Source organism: Lacerta agilis, chromosome Z (genome assembly GCF_009819535.1).
Source record: "Lacerta agilis isolate rLacAgi1 chromosome Z, rLacAgi1.pri, whole genome shotgun sequence".
Taxonomy (NCBI): Eukaryota; Metazoa; Chordata; class Lepidosauria; order Squamata; family Lacertidae; genus Lacerta; species Lacerta agilis.
The window spans coordinates 19,035,928-19,051,208 of record NC_046331.1 but is presented as its reverse complement, the minus strand read 5'-3'; the positions used below and the strand labels follow the sequence as shown (position 1 = coordinate 19,051,208).

The 15,281-nt window shown below is 43.2% G+C and overlaps 1 protein-coding gene across 1 annotated transcript; it reads right to left on the bottom strand.

The window, feature by feature from the left end:
* Positions 1-4,816: 4,816 nt before the first annotated feature.
* LOC117040056 (adrenodoxin-like) lies at positions 4,817-12,213 on the bottom strand. The gene is made up of 4 exons (XM_033137594.1): positions 11,986-12,213; positions 10,494-10,618; positions 7,174-7,303; positions 4,817-4,953 (listed from the first exon to the last, which is right to left on the bottom strand). Exons 1-4 carry the CDS (start codon positions 12,159-12,161, stop codon positions 4,833-4,835), a joined length of 552 nt encoding a protein of 183 aa, XP_032993485.1. The 5' UTR covers positions 12,162-12,213; the 3' UTR covers positions 4,817-4,832.
* Positions 12,214-15,281: the final 3,068 nt, after the last annotated feature.

Sequence of the window (15,281 nt, the reverse complement as noted above, 5' to 3'; positions counted from 1 at the left end):
CGCACTGTCCTAGGGGGTGGGCACACCAAGAGGGCCTTCGATGCAGATCTCAAGTATGTGGGCACAGTGGTCTGGATGCAGGCAACCCAACAATCCAGACCATATTAACACTTGCTGATTTCATGGACAGATCAGAACACACTTACCGCTAACTCTTTCCCATTGAAATCAAGACTTCAGAGTGGCTCTCTTCGGCTGGAACACTGTTTTTCCTGCCTGACTTCCTTTCATAGTTCACCAGTCACCACTGCAGTACCTCTCCATGCAAAACCTCTTTTGTATGCTTAATTGCTAACATATGCCTACAAAGTTGGCCCTTTGGGGTCCCTTCCACCTCTACAATTCCACATATAGCTGTTCCTAGGGTGTTTTGCATTCTTCAAAGAAGTGCACCCCCCTTCACCTTTGGCTTCCTGATTACATGTGGGATATCATACATATTTTTCCTGGGTCTTAATATTTGACAGGCTCTTGGGCCATTGAAGTGTTTCAGAAGCAATTCACAGTATCGAAGAAGGCAGTGAAGATTCTTGACAGTGGGAAAGAATCTCCTTATCTAAATGTCCCAAATCCCCGTTTTCAAGATAGGAGTAAACAGAATGAAAAGTTAAGTTTTCTTTGGAAAGAAATTTTTAAATATGTATTCCAAGAATCTAGAAAGATATCAAACTGGCTCAAAAGTCATCCTGACTTCAGCCCAAACAAGGAGTTTTGGCAGGGTCTGAATGTCCCCTGCCCCTCCTAGCTGCACATGAACCATCAAACTGTTGTCATATTATTAAAGAACAACAAATAATTTAGGGAGCCATATTCTCACATGTTTACTAAAAGTGGTGGAGGGATCATGTCCAGGAGGCGGAAACTAGATTTGCTCCAAATGCTTAACACACCACTCATTCGGGGTTTTCAAAGTCCTCGTGGGGCTTTGCAAGAATCCTGTGCTTGTCGCATTGTTCCATTCCCCCATTGTTTAGATGCTGAGGTCAGTGGTGCCCTGTGCCCTCCCCCCAAAAAGGGGGGTTTAAAAATCAAGATTACAAAAGTTGGGTGCCACCCCCTCTCTCTGCTGAGCTGTAGAAAGAGCCCATGGGGTCCTGGGCACTCAGCCAGAGTCTGATCCTTTGGACATTTGAGACACGGTGGAGACTGTCATAGCTTTTAAAAAATATGGTTTAGTCACCTATTTACACCTTCAGTCTGCATGGAGGGAGTCCAGATCTTACTGCATGGTCATCTCAAGCAGAGCTTCTCTCCCACAGCATTGGAGCCCTGGAGTCCAAGGCATCTCTCTCAGCCAGCCTTCAGCCAGCCTGCCCAAGATGGGTCCTGGTCTTTTCTCTTCTTCCCAAAGTGTTTTCTTCCTCAAAAACTCTCTTTACCTGTCCCTTCAAACACACACCTTGGCAACATCTGTCTCCCCAGGCCAAAGGATTCCTCTCATATGACACATCAACACCTTTTGTCATGTTAACAGATTTGTTCTTCACTGGGCCAGCCAGGCTGGTTTGCATAAACCAGCCCAGGTATTCCCTGTCTAGCACAGCTCTGCAGCTTGTACTTTTATCCATATCCCAATTAAAATCCTATCATTCAATAATTTCTAGGGTTTGGGGAAGTCCTCCCAAATTGATAACATTATTACTTATTAAATGTATTAGTTTCTTTTTTTTGCCACAGCAACTTGAAGCAAGTCACAATAAACAGAAAACAAGCACATACATATGCAAATCCACATAAACTGCATTAAAATATCCCACCCATGTCAAAAGGCCACAGGTCATTGCAGAGAGCTTAATGAAGATGCTGATGCAGTGCGTGGTGGTCATGAAAAAGGCAAATTCCATTTGGAAAAGAATTTAAAATAAAGTATTACACAAATCAATTTTGGGACTTTTTAATTTAGAGAAAAGGTGAATAAAGGTTTTTAGTTTAGAGAAAAGCTGAGTAAGAGGCGACATGACAGAATCATAGAGTTGGAAGGGACCCCTAAGGATCATCCAGTCCAAACCCCCGCAATGCAGCAGTCACAACTAAAGCATCCATGACAGATGGCCATAAGTTTATAAAACGGTGCATGGCTTGGAGAAAGTGGAGAGAGAGTTGTTCTTCTCCATCTTTCATAACACCAGTACTTGGAGACATCCAATAAAGCTGAATGTGGGAAGATTTAGGACAGATAAAATGTAAATGTAGTAAAATATATAATTAAGCAAGCAAACAAATAATAAAAGGCTGATGGTATTAAGATTTTAAAACAAAATAACTTTGAATTCGCAAAAAAAAAAAAAAAAAAAAAAAAACAGGGAAAGTTGCTGGCTTGGCAATTTAACAAAGAGAGTAGACCAAGAGTAATCCATGACCCAAAAGAAATAGGACAGGAATTTGTAAGGTTTTACACAGATTTGTATAAGAAAGAAAAATAAGATCTCGAACAAATAGAGAACTATGGTATATAGAGGAAAGTAAGCTGGGCAACACTTCAAGAGAAAGTATAGAGGAACTAAATAGGCCAGTTTCAATTATTTGAAATTGGAATTTCATCAGGTGATCAGTCAGGGAAAATTGGGTAAAGCCCCAGGGCCAGATGAGCTCTTAGTGGACAAAAAAATTCCAGAACAAGTTAGCTGTCCAAAGTGCTAGAAACAGGACAAGCTCCAGAGACTTGGAATGAGGCTTATATCACCTTGATACCAAAACAAGATAAGGACATGACAAATCCCCTCAAAAACCGTCTGATCTCACTACTAAACTGCGATTATGAATTATTCGCAGCAGTGTCAGCAAATAGACTTAAAAGAACTATGAGTGATATAATACATAAAGACCAAGCAGGCTTTCTCCCCAGCAGACAGCTAAAAGTTAATTTTAGAAATATAATAAGCATAACAGAATACCTAGAAGTGCATAATGCAAAACAAGCAGCATTGATATTTCTGGACGTGGAGAAAGCATTTGACAACGTGTCTTGGCTATTTATGAAGAGAGTTCCGAGGGAAACAGATTTGGGGAAAACATTTTTAAAGGCTATAGAAGCAATATGTACTGACTGAACAACGAGCAAATATTATTGTAAATAACATTATTTCTGAGGGGTGGAGTCATGAAAGGAACTAGACAAGGGTGCCCATTGTCCCTGTTATTGTTTATTTTGATTTTGGAGGTATTGACACAAAATATAAGGAATAAAAAGGGGGGTATAAGAGTGGGCCAACAAAATTATATAAAGAGTGAAAAGAAAGTAAAATACCTGGGAAATATGGTTAAGGGCAAATAATCATAATATCTTTAGTGATAACTATGTAGGGGTTTGGAAAGAAATAAAATAGCTCTGCAAATTTGGAGTAGAATGCAATTGTCACTGCTGGGTAGTGGTTGTGTAGCATAATTAAAAAATATTGGAAAATGATTTATAGTGAACTAAAAAAAGATTTTTTAAAAAATCTTTTCCCAAAAATCCAGAAGCATTGCTCTTAGGGTTAATAACAACAGAAGTCTCCAAAAAAGAGGGAAATCTGTTCCTATATGGCACATTAAACTGTTAGAATATGCAGAGCTAGCAGGGATGACTACTAGAATAAGATACCAAAATGACTAAATATATAAAGAGGAGTGGATATTGTTTATGGAATATATGGAAATGTAGTATAAGCAAACAATTTACTGAGCAGGATAGCAAGACTTCCAGCAGAGTAAGAAATAAATAAAGTATATAAAAGTTGTTGTGATAGACGAGGTGAACTTAGAAAATGCAGGAAAAAGAGAGGATAAAAGGAACCTCGGAAGGAGAGGCTAGAATTGTTTTCTGTTGTTTTTTGGTTTATTCTTTGAAATCTAAAATCTTTTTTAAAAAATTGTATTTCAGAGATTTTTCTTTATTGCAACATTTTTGTTTATATTTTGTTGATATGGAATCCTATCAGAAAAGCAAATCAATAAAATATGAATATCTAATTAAGCAAACAAGCAAATAATAAAAAGCTGTTGGTCTTTGTAGTGAAATAATAATTTTCACAGTGAAACCCACATTTTAATGTTTATTTGTTAAGAATATTTATATCCCACTTTCCCAAAAGAACGTTGCTCAAGGTGGCTAACCACAAATGGAAAATGCATTGAACAACAAACTAAAACATACTATCTATACTATGAAAATCACACAACGAAGAAATAAACAGTTATTAAAGGAGGACTAGTCATAGATACAAGCAGCAGAAAGGTTTCTAAAGTTCACCAGCTTTTAAAATTATATTTATATGCATTGGTTTTGAGTGAAACAATCTGTTGGTCCCTCCTGGAACAGACGCAGGGTTTCTGTGATTAGTCAGAGCCATAGCTGTCAACTTTTCCCTTTTTTTAAGAGAAATTCCCTTATTCCGAATAGGATTCCTCGCAAGAAAAGTGAAAAGTTGACAGCTATGGTCAGAGCATAGGCTGCTCAAAAGCGTATCACATTACACCATAACACTGGGATGCATATCACCTTAGCTGATAAAGTTTGGCAGTTCCCTGCATTGCTCACAGTAAGAATCACCAGCATTGTTAACAATAAGTTGCAACCATTTCACCGTCGTATGTATTACAGGCCAGCGAAACGAGGTTCAGAGACATAAGGGCCACAGGACTATCATTTAAGTATCAGGGGCATGCTATGCAGTTCCCACGTATTTCATACCAAATATCAAACTTCAGTACACATGGCAGGTTTTAAATACAGAAGGCATCTCAGTAAGTCACAAGGAAAAGCAAGCAACAGCAAAATGATCAAGAAACATGAAGCCTGAAATGATTGCATTGTAGGAACAGCATTCAGCAGAAGAACACCATGTCAGCCATTATTGCTTGGTTTGCTTCTCCACTTCCAGTTCTCTCCTGATGTCTGACACATCTGTGGGGACCTGGACTGTGAGGCCATCCATCCAATTCTTCACGCGCACCTGGCAGCCTAGACGAGACCTTACAAAGGACAAAAACACACCCAGACATCTCTTGGTTTTGTTGTGTGTGTGCTTTCTTGGCTCCCTGGCTTCGGAACTCACTTCTAAAGAAGCAGCTCCCCCCCCCTGCTGTGCTTCTGCCCAACAGCTGAAGGCTGCTTTATTCCAAAAGGCCTTAGGGAAACTGACTTATTTTAAAGGAAAGGGCTTTTAACAACGCTGTGCTGCTTTTATTTATCATTTATTTATTGAATTTATATTCTGCCCTTCATCCGAGGATCACAGGGTAGTTTGCAGTATGAAATTGACAAAAATTACATTTGGCAGATGAAAGCAAGCTTTTGTGTATGTGTAGCTGTGGAAATTGTCTCAATTGTTGTTAAACAATGTAACCATATTGCAGTTATTGATAGCCCTATGCTTTTTCCTCTAGTTGGAAACAAGTACTGATAAGGAAAAACCAATTCAGCTTCTCCAGTCAAAGGCACTGTGTAGGGTCACATGTACTAGGTGTGTATGTGTAAGCTGCCACTCTGCCCCAAGGTCATCTTTGGATGCTTTGCTCTAGGTTCCCTGCCATGCAAGATAAGGAGGCTGGTGACCAGAGACACAGCCTTCTTCACAGTGGCACCCTGCAAGTGGAATGCCCTCTCTTCTGAGATGCACCTGGTGCCAACCTTGGTTTCCTTTCAGGGCCAGGTGAAAACCTGCTTATTTACTCAAGCTTCTACTGGTCATTAATCTCACCACAATCTCTAGCTCACTTGGTTAGAGCATGGAACTGATAATGCCAAGGTTGCAGGTTCAACCCCTGTATGGAACAGCTGCATATTCCTGCATTGCAAGGGGCTGGATTAGATTAGGGTTGCCATATTTCAAAAAGTGGATATCCATACTCAACAATTGTTGAACTTTTTGAGAGGGGGGGGCATAGTTGTTGAGCTGCTTCTTTCTTTCTTTCTCTTTCTTTCTTTCTTTCTTTCTTTCTTTTTACCTAAGAAGACGTTTTAAGCTATTTTAAAGGAAATTTGCCAGAAATCTACACTTCTGACATGGGTTGCCATACGTCTGGATTTTCCCGGACATTTCAATGATTTGAAATCCCAGACGCTGACTGCAAGGGCCAAATCTCAGCTATGTCCAGGAAATTCTAGACGTATGGCAACCCTAGATTAGATTATCCGCAGTATACCTTCCAGCAATTCTATGATTGTTGCTTGTGCCAGAACCAGGTCACCAGATGGAGCAGAGCTGCCAGAATAGCATCCTGGATCACTGTTGCTTAGTAGGAGGATTGAGATGGGGGGGGAGGGGGCAGCACTGTGCAAACACACTGGCAGGAGTGCCGGAATGATGCCACTGGTGCACCTACATGGCAGTAAACCTCACTACCACCTTCATAGAATCACAGAATTGTAGAGTTGGAAGAAATACCAAGGTCATCCCCCTGTTTCTCTGCCTCTCCTTCCTCATTTTTCATAAGTAATTTTGCTTCCGGTAGTTCCACAAGCTATAAAGGTATTCTTACTGCCCTATTCCCTGGAAATGAACCACTTCTAAAATTTCACCTGGCATTAAAAGGAAATCAAAGGGGCAACAAGGATTTCCATGTTGCTTTTTAAAAGGCTAGAACTAAGATTCTGAGGATGCAGAATTCTGTCCCCATCTCGAGTTTTGATCCTGCACAGTCCGATTCAACATGCCAATATGCAGCATAAAGAAACAGGGCATGGACTATATGGAGCTTGCAGAAATGACCGGGAGACTCCGTGACCAGAGGGACGACGCGGTGGAGAAAGAGTGGAAATTTTTTAAATTGTATTTAAAAGATCATTGTAAGATTGAAAGTTAGATATAATCTGAGGATAAGACAGATTGTAGAGCTGAAGATAGATGATTTGGTTAGAAGATGATAAGGATCAAGATAAGATATAAATTTAATTAATGAGACAATGATATAATATAAGTTAAGAGGTAGGAGATATTAATGGATTTTTTGTTGTTAGAAAATAGAAGAGAATTATAAGATTTTGGAAGTTACAAAAAAGGTATTCATAAGGAACGCAGGAGGAGGAGACAGGAGGAAGTCCCACCAAGATGTGAGGAAGTATCACTATTTTTAAGAAAGTAGTAAATTGTTGTTTTTGTTGTGCTGTTATGTTTGTTGTTATTGTAGTTATGTTTTTTCATGTTAAATTTTTAAATAAATATTATTATTATTTTTAAAAAGGATACTTACGTCTCGGTAAGTCCATATGCCAGGTCCAGCATATCTATCTCCTCGTCACTGATGGGGTCCAGTTGTTGGAATGTGCTGCCCTCAAAGATGAGGTGGCAAGTGGAGCAAGCCAAAGCCCCCTCACATGCCCCTGGGGGGGGGGAAGGAATCAGCATCAATGCTACACACTTGTCTTAGTCATCTGCTGCAAGAACCTACAGTGTTGCACACATATATCACATTCTCTGCAACATTTCTCCGGTGAAAATAGGGACATCCCGTTCCATAATGATAATTTTACTATTTATACCCCACACATCTTTCTGGGTTACCCCAGCCACTCTGGGCAGCTTCCAACATATATAAAAGCATAATAAAACATTTTAAAAATGTCCCTATACAAGATTGCCTTCAGATGGCTCAGGGGTTAGATAACTCCAATACCCTCCAACATTTCTTCAGTGAAAATAGGGACGTCCTAAGGGAAAGCAGGACATTCCGGCATCAAATCATAAACTGTGATGCCTTCTATAAATCAGCGAGGTCCCTGCAAAATAGGGACACTTGGCGGGTCTGATATTCTAAAGACACCACAGTCTCTGGTGACCCTCATTCCAAGGAAACAGAACCCTGAGTAAATGCTGGAACCCCTGAAATCTGTCACCAGTCAGAGATTACAGTGTGCACAAAAATATGTTCCCCAACCCTAAATTACTGTAGTTGAAGTGCAGTTGCTGAGGGTTGCTACTACATCCCATATGGTTTGTTGGTTGAAATCATGAATGGATAGCCCCCCTTTCTACCTCCCTGAGGTTGCTGGAAAAGAAGAGTTTGTAGGCTGTACTTTTCTAAATGGTTGGCACTGTATCACTTGCACCTGCTTTTGCTGCCACCTGCTGGATCTGCCTTATTACAACACATCATTTTCTTTTTACACCCCGGCAGAGAAAGCAACAGATTTATTTCATTTATTTGTTATTGCATGCATATATATATATATATATATATATATATATATATATATATATATATCACCTTTCTCTCAAGGAGCTCAAAGTGGCATACATGGTTCTTCCCCTTCCTCACTTAATCCCCACAACAACCCTGTGTGGTAGATCAGGCAGAGAGGCAGTGACTGGCCCAAAGTCATAGAATCATAGAATTGGAATCATCCAGTCCAACCCCCTGCAATGCAGGAATAAGCACTTGTCCCATCCGTGGATCAAACCTGCAACCTTAGTGTTATCATTACCACGCTCCAACCAACAGAGTTATCCAAGTTAGCATTGTGGCTGAGTGGAGACTTGAACTCTGGCTTTTCCTAGGCCCTGGTCCAGCACCCTGAGCCCTGTGCCACCACTGGCTCCTGCTGCCTCTAAGGAAGGCCACCTAACACAGACTTGCATCGGCAAATATAGTGTTTGAGAGAAAGCAGGAAGCTTTGACCTCGTGGGGTAGCTTTGTGGATTTTGCTTGTGCCATTATTTTTATTCATTTATCTGAATAAATAAGTTGGAGACACACTGGTATGGTGTGTGGGTATCGGGTGTGTGTGCATGATTCATGCATGTGTGATGGCTACAGGTGTACAATTAGGGGCTGCAGGTTTGAGTCAAATGGATGTAAAAGAAAGTCGGCCATTGCATGGCGCTTGGACCCAGTGGTGTCGCAACGGGGTGGCGGTACGCACCAGGTGCCATGTCTGGGAGGGGTGACAGGAAGGCACTCCGCAGGGGCTCACAGCGGCGCGAGCAGCCATTGGGCTGCCACAGCCGCATGTGGAGGTTCCTCTGTTTGTGGCTGCAGCCGTGAGCAGAGGATCCCGGTGCCAGCAGCAAACTGCTATGTACAGAGCATGTGCGGCGTCGCACACATGCGCTGTACGTAGCGATGCTGCACATGCGCTGTACATAGTGGTTTGCTGCTGGTGCTGCTCAAGCGCCATAAGGATGGTGGTGGGATCCCTCCGTCACTGCTACAGCCGCAAGCAGAGGATCCCGGCACCGTCAATACGATGTTGAAGCGGCAGCAAACCTCTATGTATAGCGCATGTGCGGCATCGCTACATATGGCACATCGTACGTAGTGACGCCACACATGCACCCTATATAGCGACACCCCACCCCCAGTGTCACGGCGCCTTTGTTCGCCCCTGCTTGGACCCTCTAAAAGCTAAAACCAGTGCTGTTTTTTGCTAGAAAAAGAAGTTCCTGTGCTCACCACAAACACCTCCCTTGTTCTCTTAGAATGGCAATGGTACACACCTGGGAGGGGCCACAACTGAGATCCATTTGGCTAGAACCATACAATACAAGAGTCTCCCACCCACCCAAACCATGTAGGGGTAGAGCAGGAAGGTAGGAGAGAAAAGCTGGTGTAAGAAGAGAGGCCTCCATTTGTGGGGTTCATTTTGAAAGCCTGACACATGGAATGCTTGCCTGCAAAGTGGGCACTGAGTTTATAGAAGACTGCTGTGAAGAGTAAAGAGTGTTTTATTCCAGCAGGCTGTTAGCAACTGACTGCTTTTAAGGAAATGGCCTTTAAACAGTGTTGTCCTGTTGTTACCTATCTACACTGTAATATATTTGTTTTTACATCATTTGTAATTATATTATAGGTTAATTACTTTGCTTTAATCTTTGTGAGATGCTTTGAATCCTGGTTCAGGGGGAAAGGCAGGGTATAAATAAATAAATAAAATTGATGATGATGATAACAACAACAACAACTAGATTGCTTCTCCTGACTAGTATCTAGTTCCTGCCAAATACACTTTGGAACTCCCTGCATCTTGATATCAGTTTGTTGTGCTCTTTTTGGTGTGACATTTTTGTTTGGACAAGACTACTTAGATATCTAGAGCGTTGATGTGTATTCCAATCTGATTTTTGTTTATTGCTGATGTGTGTTTTTTTAATGTTTTAAATTGTTGCTTTACTAATGTTTTAAATTGTTGTTTTACTAATGTTTTATGGCTTTCTCCTTTTTCTAGACGACTTGGAGGTGGTGTGTTGTTGTTGTTGTTGTTGTTGTTGTTGTTGTTGTTTTTTACAACCAAGCACTATACACAGTTTATGAAATAAATAAATAAAAACCGTAACTGGAGCTGTATACATGTTACTGCCTTAAAACACAGCTAGGCTGTTCTTTTTCTCAATTTGGATCTAAGCTGGTTTTGGGAGAAATGCATCAGAATATAGCATTTCATAAGAAATGACAGGATAGATCTGGTTCATTACTAGCACCATGTGTGTACCACTTAGCAAATTGGTGGTGGGAGTGCGTATTAGGCGTGGAAAAAGACTTAAGGCAAAAGAAAGAGAATGGGCCACATCACTTACCAAAGCCATCGATGTCGATGTTTTGATTCATCACCACCTCCAGCAAGCTTTCTCCTTCTTTAGCGGTGACTGAGAATTTATCTCCATCGCGGTTAATAAAATTTAACTTCACTTTCTCAGTAGATCTGTGGGAGGGGGAAGCACACATTCAATGAAGTTAGGGTGCTTCCAGACATGAGAAGATCAATATTATCGTTGTTGCAGTAAATGCTTCCAACGGTGATGGTGGCGGCAGTGATTAAAGCTTCTTGGCACTCGCTTCCTATGAAGCATTTCAAAGGGATTTCACAGTACAATAAAAGCACATGCAAAGCAATTACCTATATGAAAACAATTTCACATCCAGTATTGATGCAGCCAATTAATAATAATAATAATAATAATAATAATAATAATAATAATAATAATAAAAATAAATCCCTACCAAAAATGGCTTGTTGTAGACCTCTTCCAAGGGAGCTCTGAGAATTGAAGCTCTGTGCGAGGAATAGGGGATCTCCTCACAACTCTCAGCACCTTAACAAACTAGGATTCTTTGAGGGAAGCCATGTGTGTTTAAAGTGGTGTCATCAAGCTTTAAATGTGTGGTATGACCGTGGCCTAAGGGGCAGCAAGAGAGGGTGCAGGCCCAGGCAAGTTTTAACCTGCTAGGCCAAATGCAGCTGCCGGGTGTTTTGTCCTGCTGGGTCCTTGACCATCTCGCCCCTCTCAGTTCAGCATGTCCCAAGCAGGGAGATTTATCAAACCACGGGTGGGCTGCCACACAGGCTGCACATGGCCGCCAGTTGCATCACAAGTGTGCAGGCCTGAGATAACGGTAGAGAAGTGTGAAGGGTTAAGAACTGGCAATCTGTGCAGAAAGATTAGAGGCATTCAACATGCCATTTGCACCATACCATTTTAAGCAGTCATGGCTCCCACAAAGGCTTCTAGGGGTTGTAGTTTGTTAAGGATGCTGAGAGTTGTTAGGAGACCCTTATTCCCATTTCAGAGGTATGATTTTTAGAGTGATAGAACAGTCAATCATTCTTTAGTCGAACGTATTGCATCTATATCTATCTATCTATCTATCTATCTATCATCTATCATCTATCTATCACCTATCTAATACTGTTTTTCAATTTGAATGTGTGGGTACCATCAATCCAATATGGGAGAAAGGCAGGAGAGTTTTGTTGGTTTGTTTTTTTAGAAAAGAAAAGATGAGCAGTAGAGAGGTGAGGTTGTTCCAATGGAAGGATCTGTTCTTTCCCAGGCTCCATACATAGCCATATTCAAAGAAATTGTCATTCATGCATCTTGCTACAACATCCTCACAGCTGGAGCAAAGGCACTCCGTCATAAAGACCTAGAAAGCTGGCTTAACGGTGCAATCCTACATGTTTCTGCTCAGAAGCAAGTCCTGTTGAATTAAGTGAGATTAACATCCACACACACCCTTCCTCCAATCGGACCAACAGAAGCAAAGAATTTAGTTAAGATCCTAACTTACCCTGTGCCCCCCGCAGGGACACATTGAAGCCTGTGGCTGGTACTGAAGCATCTCCCCAGGTGAAGGCCGGCCAGTGCCGGACTGCAAACAGTTGTCACAAAGATAACCTGGTCTCTGCCCCTGTGTACTTGAGACAGCCCAAGGCGGAGGAGCCCAGAGATGCTCCGAGACATCATGCTGACAAATCTTGATGTCTCCTAGTCTTTCAAGGACTGCAGTGCTGATATAAGTGCAGATGGGAATGTGTTGGGACAGCCTCCCTGGGAGGGGGGGAGAGAGGGGGCACCATTGTTCCAGCCCATCCCAGGGGGGGGGGGGAAACTGTGCTTGCTGTGGTTGCACAAGATGTGGGTTGCAAACGGGGTCACATGCGTAGGCTTGTGTGAGCCGTGATGAGACTTGCATCCCTCATTTGTTCTGACTTATTGGAAACTGCATCAGCATGAACGCTGCCTGTCAGGGGAAGCTCAATTTGCTAAATTTTGAGCCAGGGGTTCCCCTCCCCTCTCTTACATAGTAAGGCTGATCCATCATATGCGTTGGTCACAGCATTTTGGGGTAAGCAGAGGATGTATGGAAGAGCAGGAGTTGCCTGCTGTCCTGGTCTCCTTGGGGCACCACTGCAAACCTTCAGCTAACTGCTGCATCCCCAAGACAAACGGTGACCTGTATATTTGCCACAATCTCAGGGACGTGGGGTTACTGCGAGGGATGTCTGCCTTGAGGCCAGGGAAATCCCTGATCCCATTTTGGATCAGTGGTTGTAGCTGTGAATGAAATTTGTGCACATGTGCATGCGGGGTATCAATCTCTCCCTTGCTGCTGCCTTAGAAATGGGGGGGGGGGGAGGAGCCAGCCATTCTCCTGGACTCCAGATGGTGAAAGCCACAAGGCCTGCACGTCTTTCACTGGCCAAGTTTTAAAATGCGTCCCTGGCCTCCCTCAGCTCCCCAATAAGAAGCAGCATCCTGCATGCTGTGTCTCAACCATCCAAAGTGGCTTATCTCACAGGCAAACCTTGAACTGAAAGATGTGGGAGATGAATGTCCATCAGTGTCCCTTTTGCCAAGGACGCCCATAGGACTGGCAGCGACCTCTCCTCTGTCAGCTGAGAGATAGTTGCTCAGAAGGCAGGACAAGACAGAGGCCCTTGGAAGGGGAATGGGGGAGTCTGCTTTTATTTATTACATTTGGTGTACATGTACCAAGCTGGTGGGATTTAAAAGAGGATTGGACAAATCCATGGAGGGGGGAGGGGGAGGGGGCTGTCAATGGCAACTGGCCATGGCAGCTGTTCGCTTTCTCCATGGTCAGAGAGACAGTAAATGCTTCTGAATACAGTACTAGTTGCTGGAAACCACAGGAGATGAGAGGGCTCTTGTGCTCAGGTCCTGCTTGCAGGTTTCCCTTAAGGAGCATCTGGTCTGTCACCAGGATACTGGGCAAGATGGGCCTCCTTTGTTCTGAGCCAGCAAGCTCTTGTGCTGTTATGTCCTTAATACTCTGCAAAACAGCAAAGTGCCAACTCAGACCATTCATCCATCCTGCATGGTGAAAGTGGGCAGAGGAAAGTTCTTCTCCTTCTCTCATAAAACACTAATGGCTATCTAATGAAGATTGTAGGGATATAGGTACATATTTTTCCGTGTATAAGACTAGGTCCCCCCACCCTAAAAAATAATGCCCAAAATTTGGGGGCATATTATACACAGGAGCCATCTCCCCCCATTTTCTTAAATCGGAGTCCCCAAAAATAGGGGGCGTCTTATACATGGGGGCATCTTATAGACAGAAAAATAAGGTATATTGGAATGTGTAATGAATAATGTTGGGAGATTCAGGACAGATAAAGGGAAGTCCTTGTTTATACAGTGGTGCCCCACTACACGAATGCCTCACTAGACGAAAAACTCGCTAGACGAACAGCATTCGTCTAGCGGAAGCTGCCCCGCAAGACGAAAAAGTCAATGGGGCTGCTTCGCAAGATGAAAAATTTTCGTGTTTTTTTTTTTCCCATTTAGCGGAGCGCGGCTGTCATTGCCGCTTCGCTAGACGAAAAAACCGCTAGATGAAAAAATTCGTAGAACGAATTATTTTCGTCTAGCGGGGCACCACTGTACAGCACAGTTATACTGTGGAACTCACTCCCGCAGGAGGCAATGATGGCCACCAGTCTAGACAAATACTTGGAGAAGGCTATCAGCCTTGGCTACTAGCCAAGATGGCTATGCTCTGCCTCCATGGTCTGAGGCAGTAATGCTTCTGACTATCAGTTGGTAGAAACCACACAGCAGGGGAAAGTGCTCTTGTGCTCTGTTCCTGCTTGAGGGTTTCGTGTTGGGGCATCTGGTTGGCCCCTGTGAGAACAGGATGCTGGACTAGTTAGGCCATTGGCCTGCTTCAGCAGGCTCTTCTTAGTTTAGTGCTGGCTACATGAGCTGTGGGGGACGTGGGTGGTGCTGTGGGTTAAACCACAGAGCCTAGGGCTTACTGATCAGAAGGTTGGCGGTTCAATGCCCTGTGATGGCGTGAGCTCCCGTTGCTCGGTCCCTGCTCCTGCCCACCTAGCAGTTCGAAAGCACGTCAAAGTGCAAGTAGATAAATAGGTACTGCTCTGGTGGGAAGGTAAATGGCATTTCTGTGTGCTGCTCTGGTTCACCAGAAGCGGGTTAGTCATACCGGCCACATGACCCGGAAGCTGTACGCCGGCTCCCTCGGCCAGTAATGCGAGATGAGCGCCGCAACCCCAGAGTTGGACATGACTGGACCTAATGGTCAGGGGTCCCTTTACCTTTACCTATATGAGGTGTGGAGAACCAGTTGCTCCTCTGATGTAGTTGGACTCTGTGACTCCCATGGGCAGGGCCAAATGGGAAGGATGATGCATAATCTAACAATGTCTAGCAGAGGAGATACCTGGGATTGCTCCTGGGACCTTCTGCATGCAAAGCATGGGCTGTCCCACAGAGCTATTCAGCCCTTCCCTAAAAGGACCCTGTGTTGTAGATAATGGATTAATGTATTTATTGCAGCTAAGATTTGGGTTCCATTGGGAAAAGGCAGATACACCAACTATAATATCATGGGAGGTTAAGGTGTGGCCAATTTACCAAAATATTTGAAACCCACTAAACCTATGCACAGGGGACTTGGGTGGAGCTGTGGGTTAAACCACAGAACCTAGGGCTTGCTGATCAGAAGGTTGGTGGTTCAAATCCCCGTGACGGGGTGAGCTCCCGTTGCTCGGTCCCAGCTCCTGCCAACCTAGCAGTTCGAAAGCATGAAGTGCAAGTAGA